This window comes from Meles meles, chromosome 13, assembly GCF_922984935.1.
Source record: "Meles meles chromosome 13, mMelMel3.1 paternal haplotype, whole genome shotgun sequence".
Classification (NCBI taxonomy): Eukaryota; Metazoa; Chordata; class Mammalia; order Carnivora; family Mustelidae; genus Meles; species Meles meles.
The window spans coordinates 3988249-4011313 of NC_060078.1; the positions used below are offsets into that span (position 1 = coordinate 3988249).

The following is a 23065-nucleotide window of genomic DNA, read 5'->3' on the forward strand; positions in this document are numbered from 1 at the left end:
CCCCGGACCTAGACACACCGGAAACATGACAGATTAATTACAGTAGTTCATTCCTGAAAGAGGAGGCTGACTGGTGGCACAGAACGAAAAGAAGGAAAGGATTGGGGAAACGAGGAAGTGGGGAAGGATGGCCTGACTTCCCAAAGGACGTGTGCCCCGGATTCATGCACCTCCGGAGGGGATCTCCAGGGAAGGCGAGGGGAAGCCCAGGACACCACCATGGTGAATGTCTCTCACCCTCCTAGACCATGCTAATTTCTTTCCCATTGGGCTCTGGCCCTGGAACTCATTAGGTCCCCCTTTCCACTAGGTCTGGCTGCAGAGAAGAGCCAACATCCAGCTTCGGATCTCCAGGGACTTGGGAGCCCAGGGATGCAGAGAGCACCGTGCAGCAGGTCCTCTGGAAGCCACCTACTTCATTCTGTGGCTCCCTGGTGCTGTGATCTCACTCTAGAGATCATCCCTCTAACCCGGCCTTCCCTTTCTTTCTACTCATCATGACTGAAAGATTAGGGGCTGCTGACTTATAACAATAATGAGTCCCCTATTCCGGCAGCTCCCGAAGGAGCTGGATGCCCTTTCTGTGTCTCTTCATTAATGGTGCAGCCCTCCTGTGGGGTGGGCTGTGCAGCTAACAGTGCCCCTCAGTTTAGCAGAACGGGAGCAGGGCCGGGCCAAGGGGTGGAGAGATCTGCACCGATCGGATGGGAGGACGCATCACCAGTGGGGCTTTAATGAGCCTGTGGGACAAATGAAATTTCATACCGTGCAGTGAATGACCCTGGCGAGCCCTATGGCCAGTAAGAACAATATACGGGGTTTCTAGGAAATGTATTAATAGACACAACTTTTTAAAAGGTATATTTAAATGATGAGAAAGGACAGGAAACATTAGCTGGGATTTGCAGGCAGAATATTTACCAGAAACATTAACTGTGGGTCCTCTCATGGCCTCCACCGTCTTATGTCACTAATTTCCGTTGGATTTTTTTCCCCCAGGAAGATCTCAAATACTTTCTCTTTAACTGCATATTTTTACTGTTTCTCATTCCAGTAAATGCACTGTTCCCAGCTCTCTCAAGATCGACACTGAGCAGGCATCAGAGGGAGTTAGGGATGTGTCAAGACTAACTCACTAGATCGCACACTGATGCTTCGCGCTTTTGTTCTTATCCCTGACCTAAAAGCAAACTATTCAAATTATACGGGCTAATCCTCCCTCAGCTAGAGAGAACAGGAATGCGGCTACTCGAGCTGCGTCTGAAATTATTAGTGTTGGAACCGGTACTTCAAAAAGATTACAGCAGTGAAAGTCAAATGCCAGTGGCAACTAAGTTTGTCCGGGTTTAGTTTCAAACTGTGTCCCGTCAGGTCCCAGGTCCCGCCCTCCCCATCACGCACAGGACGGCAGCAGGTGTCAGCAGGGAAAGGCCACCCATGCTCAGGGAAATGAAAATCACTCCTCCTGCAGCAAACGTACAATCCCTTGAAAACCACGCTCCTCAGAATCTTACAGCGAGACGCTCCCTCCTCTCCGCCACGCTTCTGATCACAGGGGCCTCTTACTTTACAGGATGACGCTTAGATGGAGTTCAGGGTGGAAAACCTGCCACACCCCTTCCCACACTAAACAGTGTGTAACTTCTCTTTCACAGCTTACAATGGCTCTACAAATTCTGTCTGGGATTTGGAAAGCGCATTCTACTTAAAGACTTCTCTCAGAGTTGTATTAATTACTACTCGCAACACCCAGGTGAAAGTGCCAACCTTATTTTTCAATTTTATCAGAAACTGAGGTTCAGAAAGGGCCAAAAATATCACCATGTCAAAATATTAAATAATGCCCGAGTCAGGAATTCAATATATCCGGACCCATTTGGCATCTGCTAATAAACTCTTACCCTGTGAGTGGTAAAATTATTTAGAAGAACTTCATAAATGCTTTAAAAATCATAGGATATCGTTTCACATTTATTATGTGAGATAAAGGGAGTTCATACATAATGAAAGAAAACAGAATATGAAGCCTATTATTTGAACCATCAGAGAACTGGAATAAATTTATCAAGACCAAACAGAACTCAGACAAAGAGAGAAAAAACGTTTGTGGGGAAAGGACCAAGCGAGGGTTCTGGAACACGATGTATGCGGTAGAAGTAATGGCACAGAGCAAGTGACAAATGACACAAGGAGGGACTCAGGCAGCTGAAAACTCAGTGCTCCGCCAGGGTTCTAGGAAGAACTGCGTGTGCCTGATGGCATGACGGTAATTACTCATGGGGCATCGTTAGGAAATGGGAGAGTTCTGAGATTCTGTGACCTAAAACAAGCAGAGAGAGAGAGAGGTAGAAGGAAAGGAGAAATAATAAAGAGAAAAATGAACAGAACTGATTCAAAAAGAGGTTAAAAAAAAAAAAGAAATGAAGTGCAGGAAAAAAGACCTTAAAATTTACAAAGTATTAACCAAAAGCAGGGAGGGGTTGGTTGAGTGGCGCTCAGGGTGGAAACCTGCAGTTGCCACAGGAAACAATGCATGAGGAAGCCAGATGTGAAGTGAGTCAGCACGCCAGGGCTCATTTCCCGAGGGCTGCTCCAAATCCTCTCCCATTTCTGTTTGCAAACCCTGGCTTTGTGAGATGCTCAGAATACACCTGGGCAAGTGTCCAGGAGACTTGAGCCCCGCCCCCCGCCATGGTGGACATTAGACCCCGTCCGCGCATATTTGCCTGGATTGTGATTAGGACTTCTCATTGCCAGAGTATCAATTACCACAGATGAAACGTTGACTTGGCACAAGCCAAGAGAATGAAAATATTCGCAGGGACCTGCTTTCGGGCACCGGGTCACAAGCTTCACCTCAAATGCTAGCTGATTTGAAACAAAAAATTCTCGGTCTGGTGGCTAATCTTTAATTCAGAGCATTTCGAGGTCTAGGGAAGTTTTATAATGAGATTGTTAACAGAGACGAAGATCATAAAATTTCAAAATTTCTAGCAACACTAATGGCTAACTCCTTCTAATTAGTGATTTTTGGCAAATGGCATATTCGTATTCCACAGGGAAATGTTCCTAAAATGGAAGCAGGAGCGTGACACGCATATGTAATTCAATTTAATTTCGTTCCGTAATTTTTTTTTTAAAGTTTACAATTCTTAAAACCTGTGCCGAGAAGCACACCCTTCAAATTTTAAAATGAAGGAAACAGAGAATTTCACTTGCCTTGCTAAATAAGATGGACACCATGAAGAAATCCAGTAAGAAACTCTCTGAGATCTCTTTGTAGTCAAAATGGAAAAAGAGGACTGTGAAGCCCAGGTGAACGAACTGGGGAGCCGGGTTGCAGAAAGATGTCCGCAGCAGCTTCATCCCCGCCACGATCATCAGGAAGATGTCCCAGCTGTTGGAAGGGAGAGAAAGGACGCGGTTAAGGACTGCTGCGGACTCCGTCTTTCTTTTCCGGCGGACAACGAATGCCCCTGGCAAAAGTACAATATAAAAATATGACTTTGGGTCCAGTTGCCTTTGACAACAGCCCAGAGTACAAGAATCCCTGTAGGAGGAGGGCCTGGGTGGCTCAGTTGGTGAAGCGTCTGCCTTTGGCTCAAGTCATGATCTCAGGGTCCTGGGATCCAGCCTGTGTCCAGCTCCCTGCTCAGCGGGGAGTCTGCTTCCCCCTCTCCCTCTGCCACTTACCCCCCGGCTTATGCATTCTCTCTCTCTCTCTCTCTCTCTCTCTTTCTCTCAGATATATAAAATCTTGAAAAAAAGAAAAAGAATCAAGATGGGATACCAAAGCCCAATGACAAGTCATCGCAAGATAAGGGGTATTTGGTATTTTAGGGAGGACTGGTGATTTTTCTGGGTTATTCAGGCCAAATCTAGACAAGGGTCAACTCTAACCCTGTAACCATGGTTCAAATGAAGAGCCTTCATTTTATGTTTATTAATGAGGACTGGTTAAGACTGTGGAAGGTCTTAAGGGCTGATGTTTATAGCCTCTGCAACATTGCAACAGTAATGGTTACAGTTAAAGTCATTCATAGATGATTGCAGGCTCAGCTGAAGGTTTAATAAAGGCTTATGTGGCAACCAGTGAACATGGCCTGGGACAGCTGCAAAGCCCCCATTTGGATCAGGCTGGGAAATATACAGACCTAAAAAGATAGCACGATTCACTCACTCCTCCATCCACCCAACCTTCTACCTCTTACTAGGGAGTTGGTATTAAAAGTTAAATAAGAAACAGTGCCTGTTTTTGAAGACGCACTACCTGACTATCTGGTACAGTGGTTCTCAATGCAGTCAGGGTGGGGGCAAGGTTTCCGTATCGGAAAGAGGTTTCGGAAACAGGTTTCTGAAACAGGCACTGGAAAAGTGATACTGACCAAGAAGGTCCCGCTGTCCCACTTGGGAGCAGTGGGTCTAGTGGTGCACTTGAGATTATTGTCGAAGTCTTCCGATGGATGCTTCAGGAATACAAAGGAATTGTTGGTTTGAGGCTCTGAGGAGAGTAATTCTGCTGTTATCATGTGGGATTTGAGAATATTTTGAGGTACATGCTAAGATGCTACTTTCTGATTTAAGAGTTGGGAAAAAATCACAGGGGATAAAGGGTATTATTACTCGAAACTGGACTCTCTCCAAACTGTTTATTTGACTCTGCCTGATTCCTAACCCTTGCATCTGTCCTCTGCCAACAGCCAGAACAGCTGTGTCTCAACTTGCAGGCTCAGCATGGGGTCCCAGTCCTGATGTTGGAAAGCGATGACTTTAAATCCTTCGGTTCTTTACCCCAGGGGTAGCACTGCTATGCTCTTTGCCATTCTGGTGCTGATCGTAAGCCCTCGCTCTAGAAATTGAGGCTTGGCTTTGTTTTGGGAGGTCACTGGGGTCAGCCAACATTGCGCATACTAGAGACACCTGTCACTAGGAAAAGCAATTGATGGTTCTGGATGGGGAGGTATCTCCTGGATTTGGTCCCATCCACACTGTGCAAGAGGGCTACATTCCTGTCGTCTGTGTTCTTTATCCAGTGAGACTGACTTTCAGCCCTGGATCTGAAGTCTAGGATTTTAAATACCAGAGGGCATGACTCGCCCTGGTCTAACGGCGACAGGTCTGAACTGCAAGGAAGGCAGATTCTGAGAAAGACAAGAAGATCATATGATCATCTCATTTAGTGTCTTCTCTGTGTGACTACGAATCTACTCAAAGTCCAACAGAGTATTCAAATGCCTCGCCCAATCTTTGGCAAATATTAATTAATTTGTCCTCATCATATCCTGAAAGGAGGAGGGGCTCTGAATTAACATGCTTGGGATTATGCATGAGAGCTGACTTGAGCACATAATGTTTAAGTAATGTGACTTAATAAGCAAATTCAAAAAAGAACCTCTTTCGCATTCTCCTACTCGAACTTATTTGACCAGAAACTTCAACCCTTTTGTCAGAACAACAAACCCACCAATTACGGAGTAGGATTTCCCTTTGCAAATTCAAAGTTAATTTTAATATATGAAAGATAACTCAACTGAAAACCATTAATGCTTTGCAAAACATGGGGGCATTTTGACGGCATGGTGTCTCCGAGCTCCAATTTTTTTTTAAATTGGGAGGCCTCTGATAAATGCAGAGAGAGCAGTGACAGTGATTAATCCCCCCCTCCCCCAAGCCCAAAATGATAGAGTATTTGCTAAATGAAATGATGCGGGGTTGCTCATAAAAGCTCTGGGCATGACGGGAGAACTCCAGGAGCCCCCGGAATCATACTGTGCCTCCGTTATCTTATTAAAGCTCCCTGACTAAGCTTTTGCAGGAGGATTTTCAGACTGACTGTCACTTACTCACAACATCACTTCAAGCAGAGCTACGTTCCTTTTCAGCCTGGACCCTCTACAACAACCATCAAGCTCTAGCGAGCTTGAGTAAAAGACCACCGTGGCTTCCTTGCATGTGGCCAGTAAAGGAGTCAATGTACATTGGCTTCTGCTGCAGCCTGTTTAGGGAAAATTCACTGGATTTGGAAATCATTATGATGGAAAGCATGATGAGAATAAACCATTATCCACTTACTGGGTACCGAGTCTCCGGTAATTGCTGATTGAAAACGCATCAATAGTGAGGGCATTCAAAATTATTGCTGGGTACAAGATATATTTTTCAAGACACTGAAGCCAAACATAGAGTCTTTCAAACCACATTAAATGGGCGACATCTGAAAGAAACACAAAAACCACTTAGAGCAGCCACTGATCAAGTTATTTTTAAGTGCATGTAATACGCATATCCCCTCCCTTTAATTCAAAAGCTGCTGATTCAGATTCCGGATACTCGACATGATCTACCAATTTTCTTTCCAGGCAGCAATTCTTAGCTTTGTTTTTACATAGATCATAAATAATAATAAACAGCAATATAGGCCAGTATCCCCATTTTTCAAGTCAAGTGATTTTTCCATTTATAATTATTGCTGGAACCAATGGAAAAACGTTGTCTTCTCAGAGGAAGTGAGGGCAGGCAGTGGAGGATGAGGAACTGAAAAACAATCCAGGGGCCCATCTCGTCTTACACAGGGGATACTTCCAAGGCTGGGCTTTCTTCTACCTCTTTGTAGTCTTTAAATCTACAATCAGATCCCTAGGCAACACATACGAAGAGAAAGCTGATCCCCAGGCACCATCATGATGAATGTGCAACGTTCTTGTGGACCCTGGCGACAAAGGGAGCACCATGGAGAATGAAGCATCTTCCCACAAGGGCTGAGGTTTTGGGTCAGACCAGCTGGATTTGCACAGATTCTACCCGCCACCACTGTGTGATGGTGAACGGCTCCTCCCCAGCCTGCTTTGTGGGCCCTGCCACCCTCGGTGTCTGCTACCAGGGAAGTGACCGCCCCTCTTTCTGTCCATGCATGGCAGGGGAGAGATCTGCTCTCCCCCAGGACAGGGTAATCTGGAAGGCATACTTGCAATGCCATTGCCTGTCTCTGACTACTTTTCTCTGTGAGGAGGGGGAGAGGCTGGTCCACGTGGTCAGAGCACCAGCTGCCTCAGGCCACAGCACCACGGGGAGAGGAAATCATTTCAGCCCTGTGGCAGGTGGAGCTCTTCTCTGCTTCTGGCTTCCGTGAGGACAGCTCGCCTGGTTCAGCCCAGGGCGGAGGGTGGCCTAGCTCATTCCCTGCTGAGTCTCTCGGCTGGTCATCGTGAGACTGGCGTGGACCCCAACCCAACAGCCGGTAGGCAGGAAAATGAACCAGATATGCGGGGACTCCATTCCCTCCACAGCAGGTCTCAGAGGCCAGACCTCCAAAGGGCAAATCTGACTTCCCTGAGCTTCTGGATTCATACTCCTCCGCCATTTATAATACCAAACCTACACCCTCAATAATCTACAGTAAAAAACAAGAAAGCCATGTAGTTTTTACGTTATTTGAATTGCACAAGAATCAATTCATGAGAGACAAACAGGTCACACTCACCGTGTCGGGCGACACAGCAGTGACATACGCTGTCCCCTCCAAGCGCCTTCACCAGTTTTAGGAGACAAATTACCTGCTTCCCACATTTGTTACTGGGACTTTATGCAAAGGGTCTCAGGAAGCAACACAAATACACATGTACCACCCACACAGAATCAGAAACTGGCTGGTATGGCTTACATATCTATGCAAGAAGGTATTACCACGACAACCCAAAACACCAAAGCTATCTTCATTTGATTAAAACTATGAGGAGAAGTTGGTGCGTTCAGAAATCTTACTCAAAATGAATTAATTTGAATGAGATAGGAATGGGGAAGATGGATAGGGTGGGAATACTTCATAACAAGGGAAATAACACAAACAAACTTCCCAATGATTAATTTAGTAAGTAGAAGAGAGGTGCAATGAGAAATTATCAAGATAAAAATTTTTTTTAAATTAGCGGTAAATAAAACAGGGAGGAATATTGGGGATTTACCCAAAGAAAATGAAAACATTAATTTGAAAAGATACACGCACCCTTATGTTTACTGTGGCATTATTTACAACAGCCAAGATATGGGAGCCGCCCAAAGGTCCGTCGACGGATGAATGCATAAAGAGGAGGTGGTGTGTAGGGGTGTGTGTGTGTGTGTGTGAGAGATATTAGAATATTACACAGCCATAAAAGAATGAAATCTTGCCATCTGCAGCAACATGGATTGATCTAGAGGCTGTAATGCTAAGTGGAATAAATCAGAGAAATACAAATACCATACGATTTCACTCATATGTGGAGTTTAAGAAACAAAATAAACAGATAAAAAAGAGACCAAAAAAAAAAAAAATTCTTAAATACAGAGAACAAACTGATGGTCACCTGAGGGGCAGGGGGTGGAGGATGGGCGAAACAGGTGAAGGGAATGAAGAGTACAGTTATCTTGATGCACACTGAGTAATGTACGCAATTGGCCCATCATGGCTTTGTACACCTGCGACCACTACAGCACTACATGTTAATTATAGCTCAACGAAAAACGTATATATATACTTGCTTATAAAAAAAGAACGACTTTGCGATGTGGGACAACATGGATGGAGTTTGAGGGTATGATGCTAAATGAAATAAGTCAGAGCAAGACAAACACCATATGGTTTCACTGGTATGTGAAAGACCAAAACAAATGAACAAACGAAAAACCAGAAATAGACCATTAAATCCGGGGGGGGGGGATAACTGGTATTTGCCAGAGGGGAGTGGGAGAGGAGCCGGGCGAAGCAGGTGAGGAGGATGAGGAGGTACAAACTTCCAGCTGTAAAATAGTACATTACAGAGATGAGAAGTACGCTATAAGGAATACAGTCGGTTCCACTTTCATAACTTCGTATGGTGACACACGGTGACCGTAGTGAACACTGCGTAATATGTAGAATTGCCTCAGTTATACAGCCGAAACCATACAACATTGTCTGTCAACTGTACTTTGGTAATTGAAAAACAGCAAGGATGTCGGGTAGGGTTTTAAATTTGGGTATTCTTTTTTTTTTTTTAAAGATTTATTTATTTATTTGACAGACAGAGCTCACAAGTAGGCAGAGAGGCAGGCAGAGAGAGAGGAGGAAGCAGGCTCCCCGCAGAGCAGAGAGCCCGATGCAGGGCTCGATCCCAGGACCCTGAGACCATGACTTGAGCCGAAGGCAGAGGCTTAACCCATTTAGCCACCCAGGCACCCCAAATTTGGGTATTCTTAATGGCCAATGGGTAGTGTTTTCTGGTGAAATTTGGAAATGGGTTATTTCATAAGGAATTACATTTTTTACTTATAATTGATGAAACCTAAGTATATCTTTTACAGATAGATAAAAAGGTTTTCATCTTTTGTGAAAGCATATGGAAATTTAGAGACACAAATCTTTATTATCCATCCCCCATTTCCTTTAGGCAAATGATGTTGACCCCTACTTCCTAGAGAAAATTGAGGCTATTAGGCAAGAATTGCCTAGTGTTCCCATCCTTCAACTACCGATTTATTTACATTCACCTCTGCCTTCTCCATTCTCCTGAAGCTGAGCTCTCTTGGATGCTCTGGTCTCACCCCTCCTGACATCTGGTTCAGGAGTCACACTCCCCAGAGGAGCTCTTTCCTACTGGCGAGTGGCAAGATTCTAGTCTTTGCCAAACTGAAAACTTGCTTTCCGCTCCTCACCTCCTTGTGTTCACTCTGCCCTTTTTTGCACAGCTTCTTGAAAAGGCTGTGAATGTCTGACAACCCCAGGCCCTTGACTCCTACTTGCTGGGACTTGACTCCTACTCCCTGGGTATTTGCAGCGATGCCTGCCCAGAACAGGGCAGGACGCAGGACGCAGCCACCTGTGACTTCCTAAATAACAGACAACTGATCCTTCTCAGTCTATCTTACTGGACCTTTCTAGGCATAAAACATCACTGGCCCTTCCTTCTTTGTAAAACTCTCTGTCCAGAGAGGGACACTGGGGTGGCTCCATCGGCTAAGTGTTGATTCTTGGTTTCAGCTCAGGTCAGGATCTCAAGGTCATGAAATCAAGCCCCACAGTCACGCTCAAGTGCAGGCACTGAGCTTGGAGCCTGATTAAGATTCTCCAGGGTGGGGCGCCTGTGTGGCTCAGTGGTTTAAGCCTCTGCCTTCGGCTCAGGTCATGATCCCAGGGTCCTGGGATCGAGCCCCGCATCGGGCTCTCTGCTCAGCAGGGAGCCTGCTTCCTCCTCTCTCTCTTCCTGCCTCTCTGCCTACTTGTGACCTCTCTCTCTGTCAAATAAATAAATAAAATATTAAAAAAAAAAAAAATTCTCCAGGGCGACTGGGTGGTCCACTTGGCTGGGCCTCTGCCTTAGGTTCAGGTCGTAATCTGTAATCAGGGCGCACATCTAGGTAGAGAGCTGCCAGGTGATTAAGTGTGTGTAGGGGAAGCGCTCGGAGATTTTCCAAAGTTGCGGAGCCAGTTTGTACTCCCACAAACAGCACAGAGAGTTCCTTCTGTTTGCTCACAACCTTGCCAAAACATTTTCTCTCTCCTTCACTCTAACCGCACTGTGGGTGTAGAGTGCTATCATGTTGGGGCTCTGTTTTGCATTTCCCTGATGACTCATGCGGGTAATACCTTTTCACATGTTTACTGGCCATTTGGATCCCACGTTTGTGAAGTGGCTCTTCACGTGTATCGCCTGGTTCTCTTTCCCCTCGGGTAGATTTTTCCTGTACTCGTCTTTAGGAAATACAGAAGGACATTGCAGGAAGGCAATTAATCACTTAATTACCTGGCAGGTCTCTACCAAGATGTGCGCCCCGCGGAAGTGCACGCGAGCTTCTCAGAAGACACAGAGCAGGACGATGGGGGCAGCTCTCTCCGGCTCATTCACAAAGTGAGTGCCCCCGACCAGGAGCCCGGAAACATGACCTGTGCATAGTCACCCAGATTATCACACAGCGGTGGGCAAGAGAGGATGATGAGGACACCCATGAAGGTGGCTGAGTCGCACGAAAATTGTCAAGCAGGAGACACAGGAGAATAGGAGGCCAACCAAACAGTGCTGTTGGGATTGGGGCAGTCACAGCCGTGACTGTAAGCCCGTGGTGAGTGTGTGTGGGGGGGGGGTGGCTTCGAGAGCATTTCGTCTCCAGCTTTAACACATATGGTTTGTGCAGGTTTCAAAGCTGTGTGCGAAGATTTAAAAAAAAAAAGAAAAGAAACCTTCTTTACTGATTTGTAGGATTTCTTTGTACACCTCGGATATGAGTCCTTCGTGAGCATCTGCATCAGAAAGCTCTTCTCCCATTTTATGGGTTTCCACTCTCTCAGTAGTACCTTTCGTAGGAAAGAAATGCTTTATTTGAATATGTTCCAACTTTTCATTTTGCTTTTCCTTTTGAAGTCTTGTGTTCTGTTGAAAAGACAAAGATCAGGACCACACTCTCCTATGTTTTCCTCTCAGACTTTGTTGCTTTACCTTTCGCATTTAGATCGGAAAGCTCTCTAGAACTGATTATTGTGTATAATGTAAGATATCGATTGAGACCGATTTTTTCCCATGTGGATATCTAAGTGACCACCACTATTTATTGAAAATAATTTCTATTTCCTCCTGCACAGTAGGGAACTATGCGTTGTGTGTGCCTTTCCATGTCCTGGGTGCCTTCCTGCAACGTCCTTCTGTATTTCCTACTTGAGAAACTCCTAATCTCTTGACAGAATCTGGCATCTGGCCATTGGGAACTTTCTGAGCCCCCTCCTCACCCCCTTTGCCATTATTCCCAGGGCAGTCACTACCATCATTTGCCAGGGCAGCGCATCCCAAGTTTCCACCCCAGTAGAAGGGTTTAATCACGGACAGTGTTTAGAATTGTCAGTACATGGGGAGAGTAAAAAGCAGTCTAAATTTTAACTGGCTTTATCATTGTTTTCAAATTCTTAATAAACAAAGCACCTCTCCCTTTCTGCCCGCTTCTGGGCAGACCCTGCCTCTTCCCCACCATCAGTGGCCCCACTGCCTGCCATATTGCGAATACCCGTGAGGAACCTGCCAGACGCTGAGCCCAGTGTACCATATAGATTACCTTTCGTTTTCAGGCTAAATACATTCCTTCTTTGCACCATCACTATGCACCGTGAATTCTATAATTACAGTACCTGTCACACTGTATTCATTTAAATATTAATCTCCCCAATGGCCTGTGGATTTGTCAGGAGTAGATCTTATCTCCAAACCAAACCATACCTTCGTGGGTTGTGTATTCCAAGTCCCTGTGGAACGCCTGGCCTAGAATTGGGGTTCAGTAAATGTTCACTTACTAGCGTATCCTTTTTGTGTCCAGAGGACCTCGGAATAGTTAAATCGAACAGAGAGAGGCTTAAGAAAGCAGCACCCCACCCCGAATGACTTTTTGAATACAAAATAAAAATCTTTCAAACTATAGCATATTAAGTAATCTTTCCTATTTTAGTCTCTCTTAAAGTACAATCAGTTCCATTTAGGTTTCCTTCCAAACAGATTATTTTTTCTCGTTTCTCAATTTATATTGAGAAAATGTATGTCAGGTTGAGGCCGTCACATCAAATGCAACTGTCTGCTTATAAAAATACATTTACAGAGTTCTATCAACATTTGTCACCAGTTCGGAGAAACATGACACCCTGAGCTAGATTCCTGCAAAAATATGTAAATTAAGGAAATACAAGCCAACCTCATGCTGCGGGGCTGTTAGAAAAACATGTGAATTGAAAGGAACATTTGAGTAGCTTATCACCGAAGAATGCCCAGTGCCGTATGGATGGGGGAGTGTGATCGGGCTTTTAAATGTTCGTCACATTTCTTTTAGATGATATTTTCCAGTGAGTAGGGATAAGGCTGATTTGAGGGTAGGGACACCATTCCATGGCAGTCTTCCTAAGGATTTACTGTAGATAATGATCATCAATATGGGTTTTCCATAAGAATTTTAGTTGATCCATCCCGGAGACACATCAAGCAATCAATCAAAAAAAAAAAAAAAAAAAGTACAGGAATCACTACTAAGCTCTGAATTCACCCTCCATGTCTTTCCAAATATTTGAAAGCAAAAGTACTTATTCAGTGAGACTTAACCCTCTGTGGTACCTGGGCATGGGGGCCGGGGGGACACGCGTGTGAGACTATAGCATAGACACACTTTGAGGCAGATAGCTAAGATATTCAAGCTCTAGAAGTCTTAGACTGTAAGCACCACTCTGCTGTCTGACTTGCAAGAACAACGTCATAAGAAGCCCATTCAATATGGGCACAATAACATACGTGCCCAGCTAAGACCTTGGATCTTTAAAGGTGATCATTGGTTCTCTAGTTCGAAGCCAACAGATGATAGCGACGAAGGAGTTCTACAAAGGATACAAAGAAATTCCTAAAAAACCAGAAGCCAATTCCTTCCGAAGCCACGAGAGCTGCTACTACTTTTTTAATTGCACCCTCACTCAGAGCTGGAAGGCAGGTCATGCCGCCCTCTCTAGTTCACTACCTGAGGTGCTGCCAGGGAATGCAGGTGACAAGAGAACGTGACATGGACGCTCCCACACGCAGCCCACCGGTGCATTCTGAATGTCTAGATGAGAGGACAGAGTGTTTCACACTGTCTGCACACACCAGCAAGCTCAGGGCCACACACTATATGTTAAGGGAAACTCATTCTAGGTAAAGATGCATCCCAAGGCACGGTTCCTAGACAAAACAGGGGTGGAGAAGGATGTGGAAAGGGGGGGTAAAATAAATACTCAGGGACAACAGAGTAGAGAGCAAATCCCTGAGGTCACTACCTCCAAACTTTTGACTTCGGATTCTGCTAATCCTTTACATTGAAAGAAAATTAATTTCCCTTTAAATTTTACTTACCTCCAGACTCCTTCTAGCAAGTTCAGTAACTCATTCCAATGAAGTGTTATAATCTCTAGGGCATTTGGTAGCTCCGTTGGTTAAGAGTCTGCCTTCGGCTCAGGTCATGGTGTTGGGGTCCTGGCGTCAGGCTCCCTGCCCGGGGAGGCAGGGGAGCCTGCTTCTCCCTCTGCTCCTTCCCTCCCACCACTCGTGCTCTCTCTCACATTCGCTGTTTCTCAAATAAATGGATAAATAAATCTTTTTTTTTTTTTTTAAAGTTACCATCTCTAGATTGTTTTCGTATTGAATGCTTATGTTTGGGAGTGGAGGGGAAGCAAAGAGAAGGATGAATAATAAGCAGGAGGAAACTAAAACCAGAGTATAATTCCAGAATTCCGAGTTCTCAAAGACCGAATTCAATCCCTTCTTATGGGGTGACCATGGAAAGCTAATAAAAAGGACGCTCACGAATGCAGTAGCATGATTAACATGTTTCTTAGGGCCCCGAACTGTTCCAGTATTCACACAAAGTCAAGCTAGAGAGAAAATCTTTGTGATGGTATTTTATAACTGTCTTTGTGTAACGCCCGAGTACGCACAGAGGCCATAAAAAGACCTTACTTGAGCATTAGTATTTCTCTTTTCCCTGGAATATTAGGCCCGTGAGGAAAAGAATGCAAACTAATGATGCCATTTACAAGTTCTATACGACTTATTACAAGCGCGCGCTTCAAATTTTCTTAAAGGCTTTTCAGGTTGTGTTTTATTTAGATGCTTATGTTACTAAAATAAGTTCTTCTCGATAATTAGAAGTGAATCAGAAATCTTCAGGATGTTTTTATCCTTAGGAAGATAATTTTCTCCAATTCAAATCTTGAATTACGATTTAAGCTGCCAGGGTACGTGTCCTCCTGCTTTACGGGAACCAGGAGGTTCCTAAGCATTTCCAGACGTGCACAGCTAGGTTCAAACGGCCCCGTCACCCTGAGGCATCGAAGGCAGAAACGCCCCGCAAAATGGAATTATCACATCCAGGCCGGTGGCTCCCCCTGATTACAGCCGATCGTTTTTCCCCATGAATGCTTCTCCCTCCTGTCTTTCTCTCTGGGCCAAATCTCAGATCGTAAAGTCCTTAGCGCTATCATGTACACGTGTCACGGTGCGTTCCCAGAAACAGGCTTCACTTCCAAAACCAGTAGCATGAAGAAGGTAAGTAATCATTCTTACATGTGGAGCAAATCACATTACGCTGCTGCTCAAGGCCCTTTAATTCTGCCTAGGATAAACCCAAGGTCCCCATGACTTTCTGTTCCCATTAGCCGACACAGGGCGTGCCCGTGGCTTCCTCTCCTGCCTGGGATCCTGGAGTCCTCTTCCTCCGCTTAGGGCTAACCCCCTCTTTCTCCTTCAAGCGTCCCATTAAATGTCACTTCCCCAAAGCAGCATTTCTCTATCTCCCAGATCTCAACCGGGATCCCTTTATACTCCTTCCCTCCATCGTCCTTTAAACCCTGTACATGTGCGTCACTCGGTGGGGTCAATGTCCAGCTCTCTCCCGGGGGCCGGGCCTGTCCATCACCTTTGTCCATAGGAGCCGCTCAGTAGATTTAGGCAACATCATTAATTAATAACTCAATGAACTAAAGCAGACACCCCACAGGACAGAGCGTGAGGAGAAGCTGGGGCTCCCGTTGGGGGTTGCGCCATCTGCCTTGCAAGGCTTCGAGGTTTGCTCCTGGCCATGGTGCATTTCCCTCCTCAGAAGGTTCAGCTCAGCATGGGACCCGGATGGCCACGCTCTCCAGCACGTTCCTGGCACGCGACGGGTCCCACCATTATTTGTGAACGAAGCAATACCTGTTATCAGGTTAGGTAAACCTCTCCGAGAAAGGCAAGGTGGGGAAGAACCAGGTATCAGGATATTAAAATTTACGTTTTTCAAGGAATACAATGTTTAGCTGTTTCTTTAATGTTTTTTGACTTTGGGTCATGCGAAGAAAATTAGTTTTCTCTTCCCACCCAAGATTATGTAACATGACCTATATTTTCTTGCAGCTGCTATTCTGGTTCTTTCTTCTTTTCCTTTAAAAAAAGATGTTTTAAACTTTCAATCCATCTGGAATTTCATTTGATACGAAGTCTGACTCAATTTTTGAAAAATGTTTAGCTCATTTTCCCAAAACTTCCTGCTGATTTTTTTTTTCATTAATCCAGCAGGAATAAAAATGCATCCTTCGCCTCTCCTCAAAGGGATAGAGAAGCTCTCGAGAGAATCAAGGCAATAATGTGCTTCCTCCTCTTGATAGGAAGGTCCTCTGCTAATATAAAACCATCCAATTTAAACCTAAAAACACGATTGAAATCTTTTACTACTTTTTCACATGAAGAAGTTTAGGTCAAAATCTTTCATGTGAACAGTGTTCAGAGCAACTTTCAAACGTTCTCCCGATGAGTGCGAGAAGGAAGCTACTTTTTACAACAACCATCTCGCCAAGAGCAAGGACTGTACGCTTACTAATTTTCGCATTCACAACACGGAGCATAGCACCTAGCCCACAGCCGGTAAGCCATGGATGTCTAATTTACAAAATCAGACTTTCACCCCCAAGTGAAGTGTGATTTGTCTGTCATTTAAATTACGAGATCGCTCTGAAACACTGCTTGTGTTTCTCCACTGCCTTCTCCGTGTCTGAGGCTTCGTCTGCTTCCGACAAGACCCCAGGGGATGTAGCTCAGGGAGACTAAGTCGGCTGCTCATCACAGGGGCCTCACCCACTGCGGCTGAGCACTAACGTCATTCCTCCCGATGGCCTGCTTTGGCCCTTCCGTGCACGTGCCAACGGTGCCCCCAAGAAGCCCGCATTCCATCCCGCATGAAACACATGCATATTTAGATCAGTGTTAGTTTTTCTAACTTCTCCAGTTTCTGGCTGTTTATTTGACTTGGACTTTGTTTGAAATGTATTGGTGGCCTGGGAGAATCCCACTGGGTCCTCGGGTAAACCCCCCATGGCTTGCTGGAGAGTGAACCTGGCAGCTGATCCCTGAGTTCTGTCCCTAGACCCTCTCCTGCCTGAGACCAGCCAGCACTGACCCGTGCTGAGTCTCTGGGCCTCCTTCGGACTCACTCCGCTTTGAGCACGGGAACCTGGATTCCACTTCCCAGGTCTGCTGCTGCAGGTGTGAGCGTGGCTCCACGGCCCGCCCCCTGCGCCCCTCCCCCCCCCCAGCCTTGGAGACTGACACAGAGAGCTGAGTACCCCCGCTGATCAGGAGGTCAGCCAGGGAGGCAAAGTGCAGAGGAGAAGTGCCTGCCAGGGAAGAAAAGGAGAGGAAGAGAGCTTACGTGAAAGGAGTAATAACAGAGGGAATAATTAATCCGGCAGGCCGCCACCCAATGGGCTGTTTTGACATATCAGCCATGAGCCAGTCTTTTGGCACCTGTAATGCCCTGGAACGCGCCTTCCCATGGAAGCATCATAGCGCAGAAGACTGTTGCTCAGCTAACACTCGTTCAGTTCATGCTTCAAGCTATTTTAGTTGCTTTGAATTAAAGCGACTTCGCAGGGTTTTCCAGGTCTGTAACTACCACCTGATGTTAGCGTTGTTTTATGTGGGGAAGAAAGGGAGGAGGTGAGGAATATATTCTCCTTCCCAGAACTATGGCTTCTCCGCGTCATGCTCCGGAGAGGAAATCTTCCCAAAGACGCCAGCATGGACTTGATGTTTTGAAATCAAGCAATACCTGTCATGTCACAAAGGATTTTTACATAGATTTTTGGGTTTGATTTAATCACCACAGAATTTCTGCGAATGAGGTCCTTCAAATGGTACTATCACCTGTTGGCAAAATGTCAAAACCGCAGACCATAAATATCCGGATTATAAAGGGCCACCCACCACCTAGCACAATGGATGAAATGAGACACAAAGCAAGGTGCCAAATGAGTGAATTTCAGAACTCTGGGGAAGAGGAGAAGTAGGCACTTACTGAATACATTCTGCCTGCCATCGGGGATGCCCATCCTCTGCACTTTTTACCTTAATTTCATCCCCCAACAAAACTTTCTTGTAGGAACCCCCAATTATAAATACAGACCTTAACCATGATGGTTAAGCATAATTATTATGTGACATAGCCAAAATCTGAGCCCATTCTCTGGGCCATGGTGCTTTAATTCCCTCGTTAGCTTTCCAAATGCTTCCTGCAGAGGAAAATCTGGTCACATACAAAGGACGGAGGGTGGAAAGGCATCAGACTTCTCAGCGGCAGCAGTGGACCTTTACCTTAGAATTCTTACGGAAGTGTTTCCATCCTCGGGGGCTACACAATACAAACTCTCCATTAAATGCAAAGTAGAATGGAAATACTTTGAGATACACAGAGTCTCAGAAAGTCTCCTTCCTGTGCCTCCTTTGCCTGGAGTGACTAGAGGAAGTGCTGAAGTCCCAGATAGGGAGTGAGGACAGAACAAATGGAGACGTTCCAGGAGGGAGCCTGGGGAGGATGGAACTAACAGAGGATGGGACAGGCTTGCTTGTATGGAAAACTGAGAGATACGTCCCATAGCTATGGGAAAGGCTAGTAAATTAAAGATGGAAATCTGAACAAGAAAGGAAAGGCAATCATGGTATACCATTAGACTAGAAGACAGCAAAAATCAGACTTCACAGAAAAAAAATGTCCTGAGTATTTGTTCAAAAAAAAAATTAAAATTATATTGTGAGGAAGGAGAAAGGGGAAATGTTAATGTATGAGGGAAGGAAAGAGAGGAGTCCTTCTCATTCATAACAGGAAGTCAGTAGATAGGCAAATCCGAAATATCAGGAAACAGCAAAACAAGCAGATCCTGTAGAAGAATGATGGTAAATATCGGATGAACTATTTAATGAGCGGAAAGTAATTTTTTACGGACAGGGAGAATCAGACGTGGGGAAAAGTGAATGAGAATTCAGTTGCGTGTCGTTACAACTTGTTCTATTTGATTTTTAACCTATGTATCACTTTGATGTAAATGAAAAATACATTAGAAAAAGCAACATCTCTCAGAACCACGTCTCTGACATGTAGAAACCAGTCTATCGGGAAATCAACAGGCAAGATTTGCCAATGAGCAAAGGAAATCGCATGTAAGAGTGACAAAATCAGGACTCATTTGTGACTTAGTTTCGTGACAGTGATTTTTTTAAGTTAAAATTTCGATGAGATTCTCAACCGGTATTTTTTATAATTTCTATAATCTTTTATCCGTCTATTGTAGTACATCCAAAAATTGTAGTTTAAGCTTTTTCAGCAACCGTTTATTTATTTATTTGCAGAGGAATGAGCCCATTTGTATATATTTTACTTACATACATCTACCTTTGGGTCCTTCAAACCAGCCTTTACCTTACAAGGCTATTTCTGCCCATGTCATCCTGTAGAAAAGTCTTCTCTTGGGGAATTTACAAAGCACTGACCATTTACTGTTCATTCAACCAGTATCATTGAACACCAGACTCAATTTAACATTTAGTCCTAAAATTCATACATTTTCCATTTTATATGCCTATCCAACCAGTTAGGACAACTTAGCCACTGAACATAAAATTAATTATATCCTTTTCATTTAGGGCCTGGGCATTCTACTTCTTTGTATTTCCTGCAAGGCTGAACTTAGTGCTGGCCCCACATCGCTGTGTGTTTATCAATCACGGCCAGAGGTTTAGTAGGTCAGAAACTCTTTGATAACAGAAACCACATCTTAGTCAACCTATCTCAGCGGTTCGTGAGCTTCATATTATGTAGGAACCCAGTAATTGTTTGTTTTAATGAATAGGAAATTCATAAGCATTTTCTGGATGAATAAATAACAAGTGAGGGTCAATAATGGAATTATTCTTGAGCACCTGGGTGGCTCAGTGGTTAAGCATCTGCCTTCAGCTCAGGTCAGGATCCCAGGGTCCTGGGATCAAGCCCCCCTCAGCCTCCCTACTCGTCGGGAAGCCTGCTTCTCCCTCTCCCACTCCCTTTCCCTGTGTTTCCTCTCTTGCTGTGTCTCTGTCAAATAATAAATAAAATCTTTATCTCAATCTCTTTTAACCCCATTATGAGCCACTTTCATGGTAAGAGTAAGGTCATCAAATCAGAGCACTTCAACTTTTCGTTAACTCTTAAGAGCCAAGAATAATAATATTGTGGAAATTTCTTCTCAGAGGACCACCATGTGAAAATATGACCCAACTCCATTAGTCCTTTTCAAAATGACATCATTCCTTTTGAAAATTCTTAGATAAAATAAATTTTCTTTTTCGGGGAGTAGTTAGTTTTTATTTTAATTCCAGTTAACACACAGTTTTGTATCAGTTGCAGGTGTATGATATGGTGATTCAGCCCTTCCATATATCACCCTGTGCTCATCATGACAAGGGCTTCCTTAATTCCCATCCCCCTGCCCACCTTTCCTGCGATAACCATCAGTTTGTTCTCTATAGTTAAGAGTCTGTTTCTTGATTTGTCTCTCTTTTTCCCTTTTGTTCATTTGTTTTGTTTCCTAAATTCCACATATGAGTGAAATCATGGTATTTGTCTTTCCCTGACTTATTTCACGTAGCATTTTCACGTGCCATTTTCAATGACATGGATTCATTCTTTTTTTTTTTTTTTTTAAAAGATTTATTTATTTGACAGATAGAGATTACAAGTAGGCAGAGAGGCAGGCAGAGAGAGAGGAGGAAGCAGGCTCCCAGCTAAGCAAAGAGCCCGACGCGGGGCTCGATCCCAGCACCCCGGGATCATGACCTGAGCTGAAGGCAGAGGCTTTAACCCGCTGAGCCACCCAGGCGCCCCTGGATTCATTCTTTTTTATGGCTGAATAATATTCCAATTTTGTATGTACCACCTCTCGTTTACCCATCCATCAATCAATGGACACAAAGGCTGCTTCCATATCTTGGCTACTATAAATAGTGCTGCTACAAACATAGGGGTGTGTATATCCCTTTGAATTAGTGTTTTTGCGTTCTTTGGGTAAATACCCAGTAGTGAGATTGCTAGATCGTAGGGTAACTCTATTTTTTACTTTTTGAGGAATCTCCATACTGTTTTCCATAGTGGCTGCACCAGTTTGCATTCCCACCAAGAGTGCAAGAAGGTTCCTTTTTCTCCACATCCTCGCCAGCACCCTCTTTCTTGTGTTGTTGATTTTAGCCATTCTGACCAGTGTCAGGTGATATCTCATTGTAGTTTTGATTTCCGTTTCCCTGATGACGAGTGACATTGAACATCTTTTCATGTGTCCATTGGCAATTCGGATATCTTCTCTGGAGAAATGTCTGTTCATGTTTTCTGCCTTTTTTTTTTTTTAATTGTACTATTCATTTTTGGGTGTTGAGTTTTATAAGTTCTGTATATATTTTGGATACTAACCCATTATCAAATACGTCATTTGCAAATATCTTTTCCCATTCCATAGATTGCCTTTTAGTTCTGTTGTTTCCTTCACTATGCAGGAGCTTTTTGTTTTGCTGTGGTCCTAATTATTTATTTTTGCTTTTGCTTCTCTTACGTAGGGAACCTTCCTATCTAGAAAAGTTTGCTATGACAGACATCAAAGAGATTATTGCCTGTGTTCTCTTCTAGCATTTTTATGATTTGAGGTCTCATATATAAGTCTTCAATCCATTTTGAATTTACTTTTGTCAATCGTGTACGAAAGTGGTCCAGTTTCTCTTGCATGTCGCTGCCTCGTTTTCCCAACACCATTTGCTGAACAGGTGGTCTTTTTCCCGTTGGACATTCTTCCCAGTTTTACTGAAGATTAATTGACCATGGTTGTGGGTTTATTTCTGGGTTTTCTATTCTGTTCTATTGATCTATGTGTCTGGTTTTGTGCCAGCACTATTCTCTTTTGATCACTACAGCTTTGTAATACAACCTGAAGTCCAGAATCATGATGCCTCCAGTTTTGGTGTTCTTTTTCATGTTCTTTTGGCTATTCAAGGTCTTTGGTGGTTCCATACATATTTTAGGACTGGAGGTGCTTAGGTGGCTCAGTTGGTTAAGAATCCAGCTCTTGGTTTCAGCTCAAGTCATGATCTTTTTGTTGTGGGATGGCGTCTCTCATCAATTTCATTGATTCTCTCTCCCTCTCCCTTCCCTCTCTCTCTGCCCCTCCCCCAGTTTGCTCATGCTCTGTCTCTTTCTCTCTCAAATAAGTAAAGTCTTTTAAAAAAATTTAGGATTGTTTGTTTTTAAAAAATGCTTTAAAAAGTTCTTAAGAAATGCTGGTGCTGTTTTGATAGGGATTGCATTAAATGTGTAGACTGCTTTGGGTCGCATAGACATTTTCACAATATTTGTTCTTCCAATCCATGAGCATGCAAGGTCTTTCCATTTCTTTCTGTCCTCCTGAATTTCTTTCATCAGTGTTTTATTGTTTTCAGAGTATAGGTCTTTCACGTGTTTGATTAGGTTTATTTCTAGGTATCCTTTTGTTTTTAGTACAATTGTAAATGGGATGATTTTTTTTTAGTTTCTCTTTCTGCTGCTTCATTAGTAGTGTATAGAAATGCAACAAATTTCTGTTCACTGATTGTGTAATTGCAATTTTACTGAATCGGTTTAGCAGATCTAGCAGTTTTTTAGTGGCGTCTTTCCAGTTTTAGGTATACAGTATCAGGTCATCTGCAAATCATGAAAGTTATACTTCTTTACCAATTTAGATGTTTTTTATTATTTTGTATCAATTGCTGTGGCTAGGACTTCCAGTACTATGTGGAATGAAAGTGGTGAGGGTGGGTGTCCCTGTCTTGTTCCTGACCTTGGGGGAAAAACTGTCAGTTTGATCCATTAAGGACAATATTAGGTGTGGATTTTTCATAGATGGCCTTCATTAACTTGAGCTATGGTCCTTACGTCGTTGAGGGTTTTTGTGATGGATTGATGTACTTTGTCAAATTCTTTTTCTGCATCTGTTGAAATGATCATATGGTTCTTCTCCTTTCTCTTACTTATGTATGACATTGATTGATTAGTGAATATTGAACCACCCTGGAATAAAATCCCACTTAACAGTGGTGAATGATTTTTTTAAATGTTTTGTTGAACTTGGTTAGCTAGTATTTTGTTGAGGATTTCTGCATCTATGTTCATCAGGGATACTGACCTGTAGTTCTCTTTTTTAGTGGTGTCTTTATCTGCTTTGGTATCAGGGTAATGCTGGCCTCAGAATAAATTTGGAAGT

General features: G+C 43.9%; 1 protein-coding gene across 2 annotated transcripts in view; it reads right to left on the bottom strand.

Annotated features, from left to right (window-relative positions):
- Nucleotides 1-23065, bottom strand: part of PCNX2 (pecanex 2) — a 296195-nt gene that overhangs the window by 113750 nt on the left and 159380 nt on the right. For both annotated transcript variants that reach the window (XM_046026803.1, XM_046026802.1), the window contains exons 20-21: nt 6073-6214; nt 3220-3397 (exon numbers count right to left, since the gene is read on the bottom strand). In XM_046026803.1, coding sequence (XP_045882759.1) covers nt 3220-3397; nt 6073-6214 — 320 coding nt within the window. The remainder of the gene's footprint in view (nt 1-3219; nt 3398-6072; nt 6215-23065) is intronic.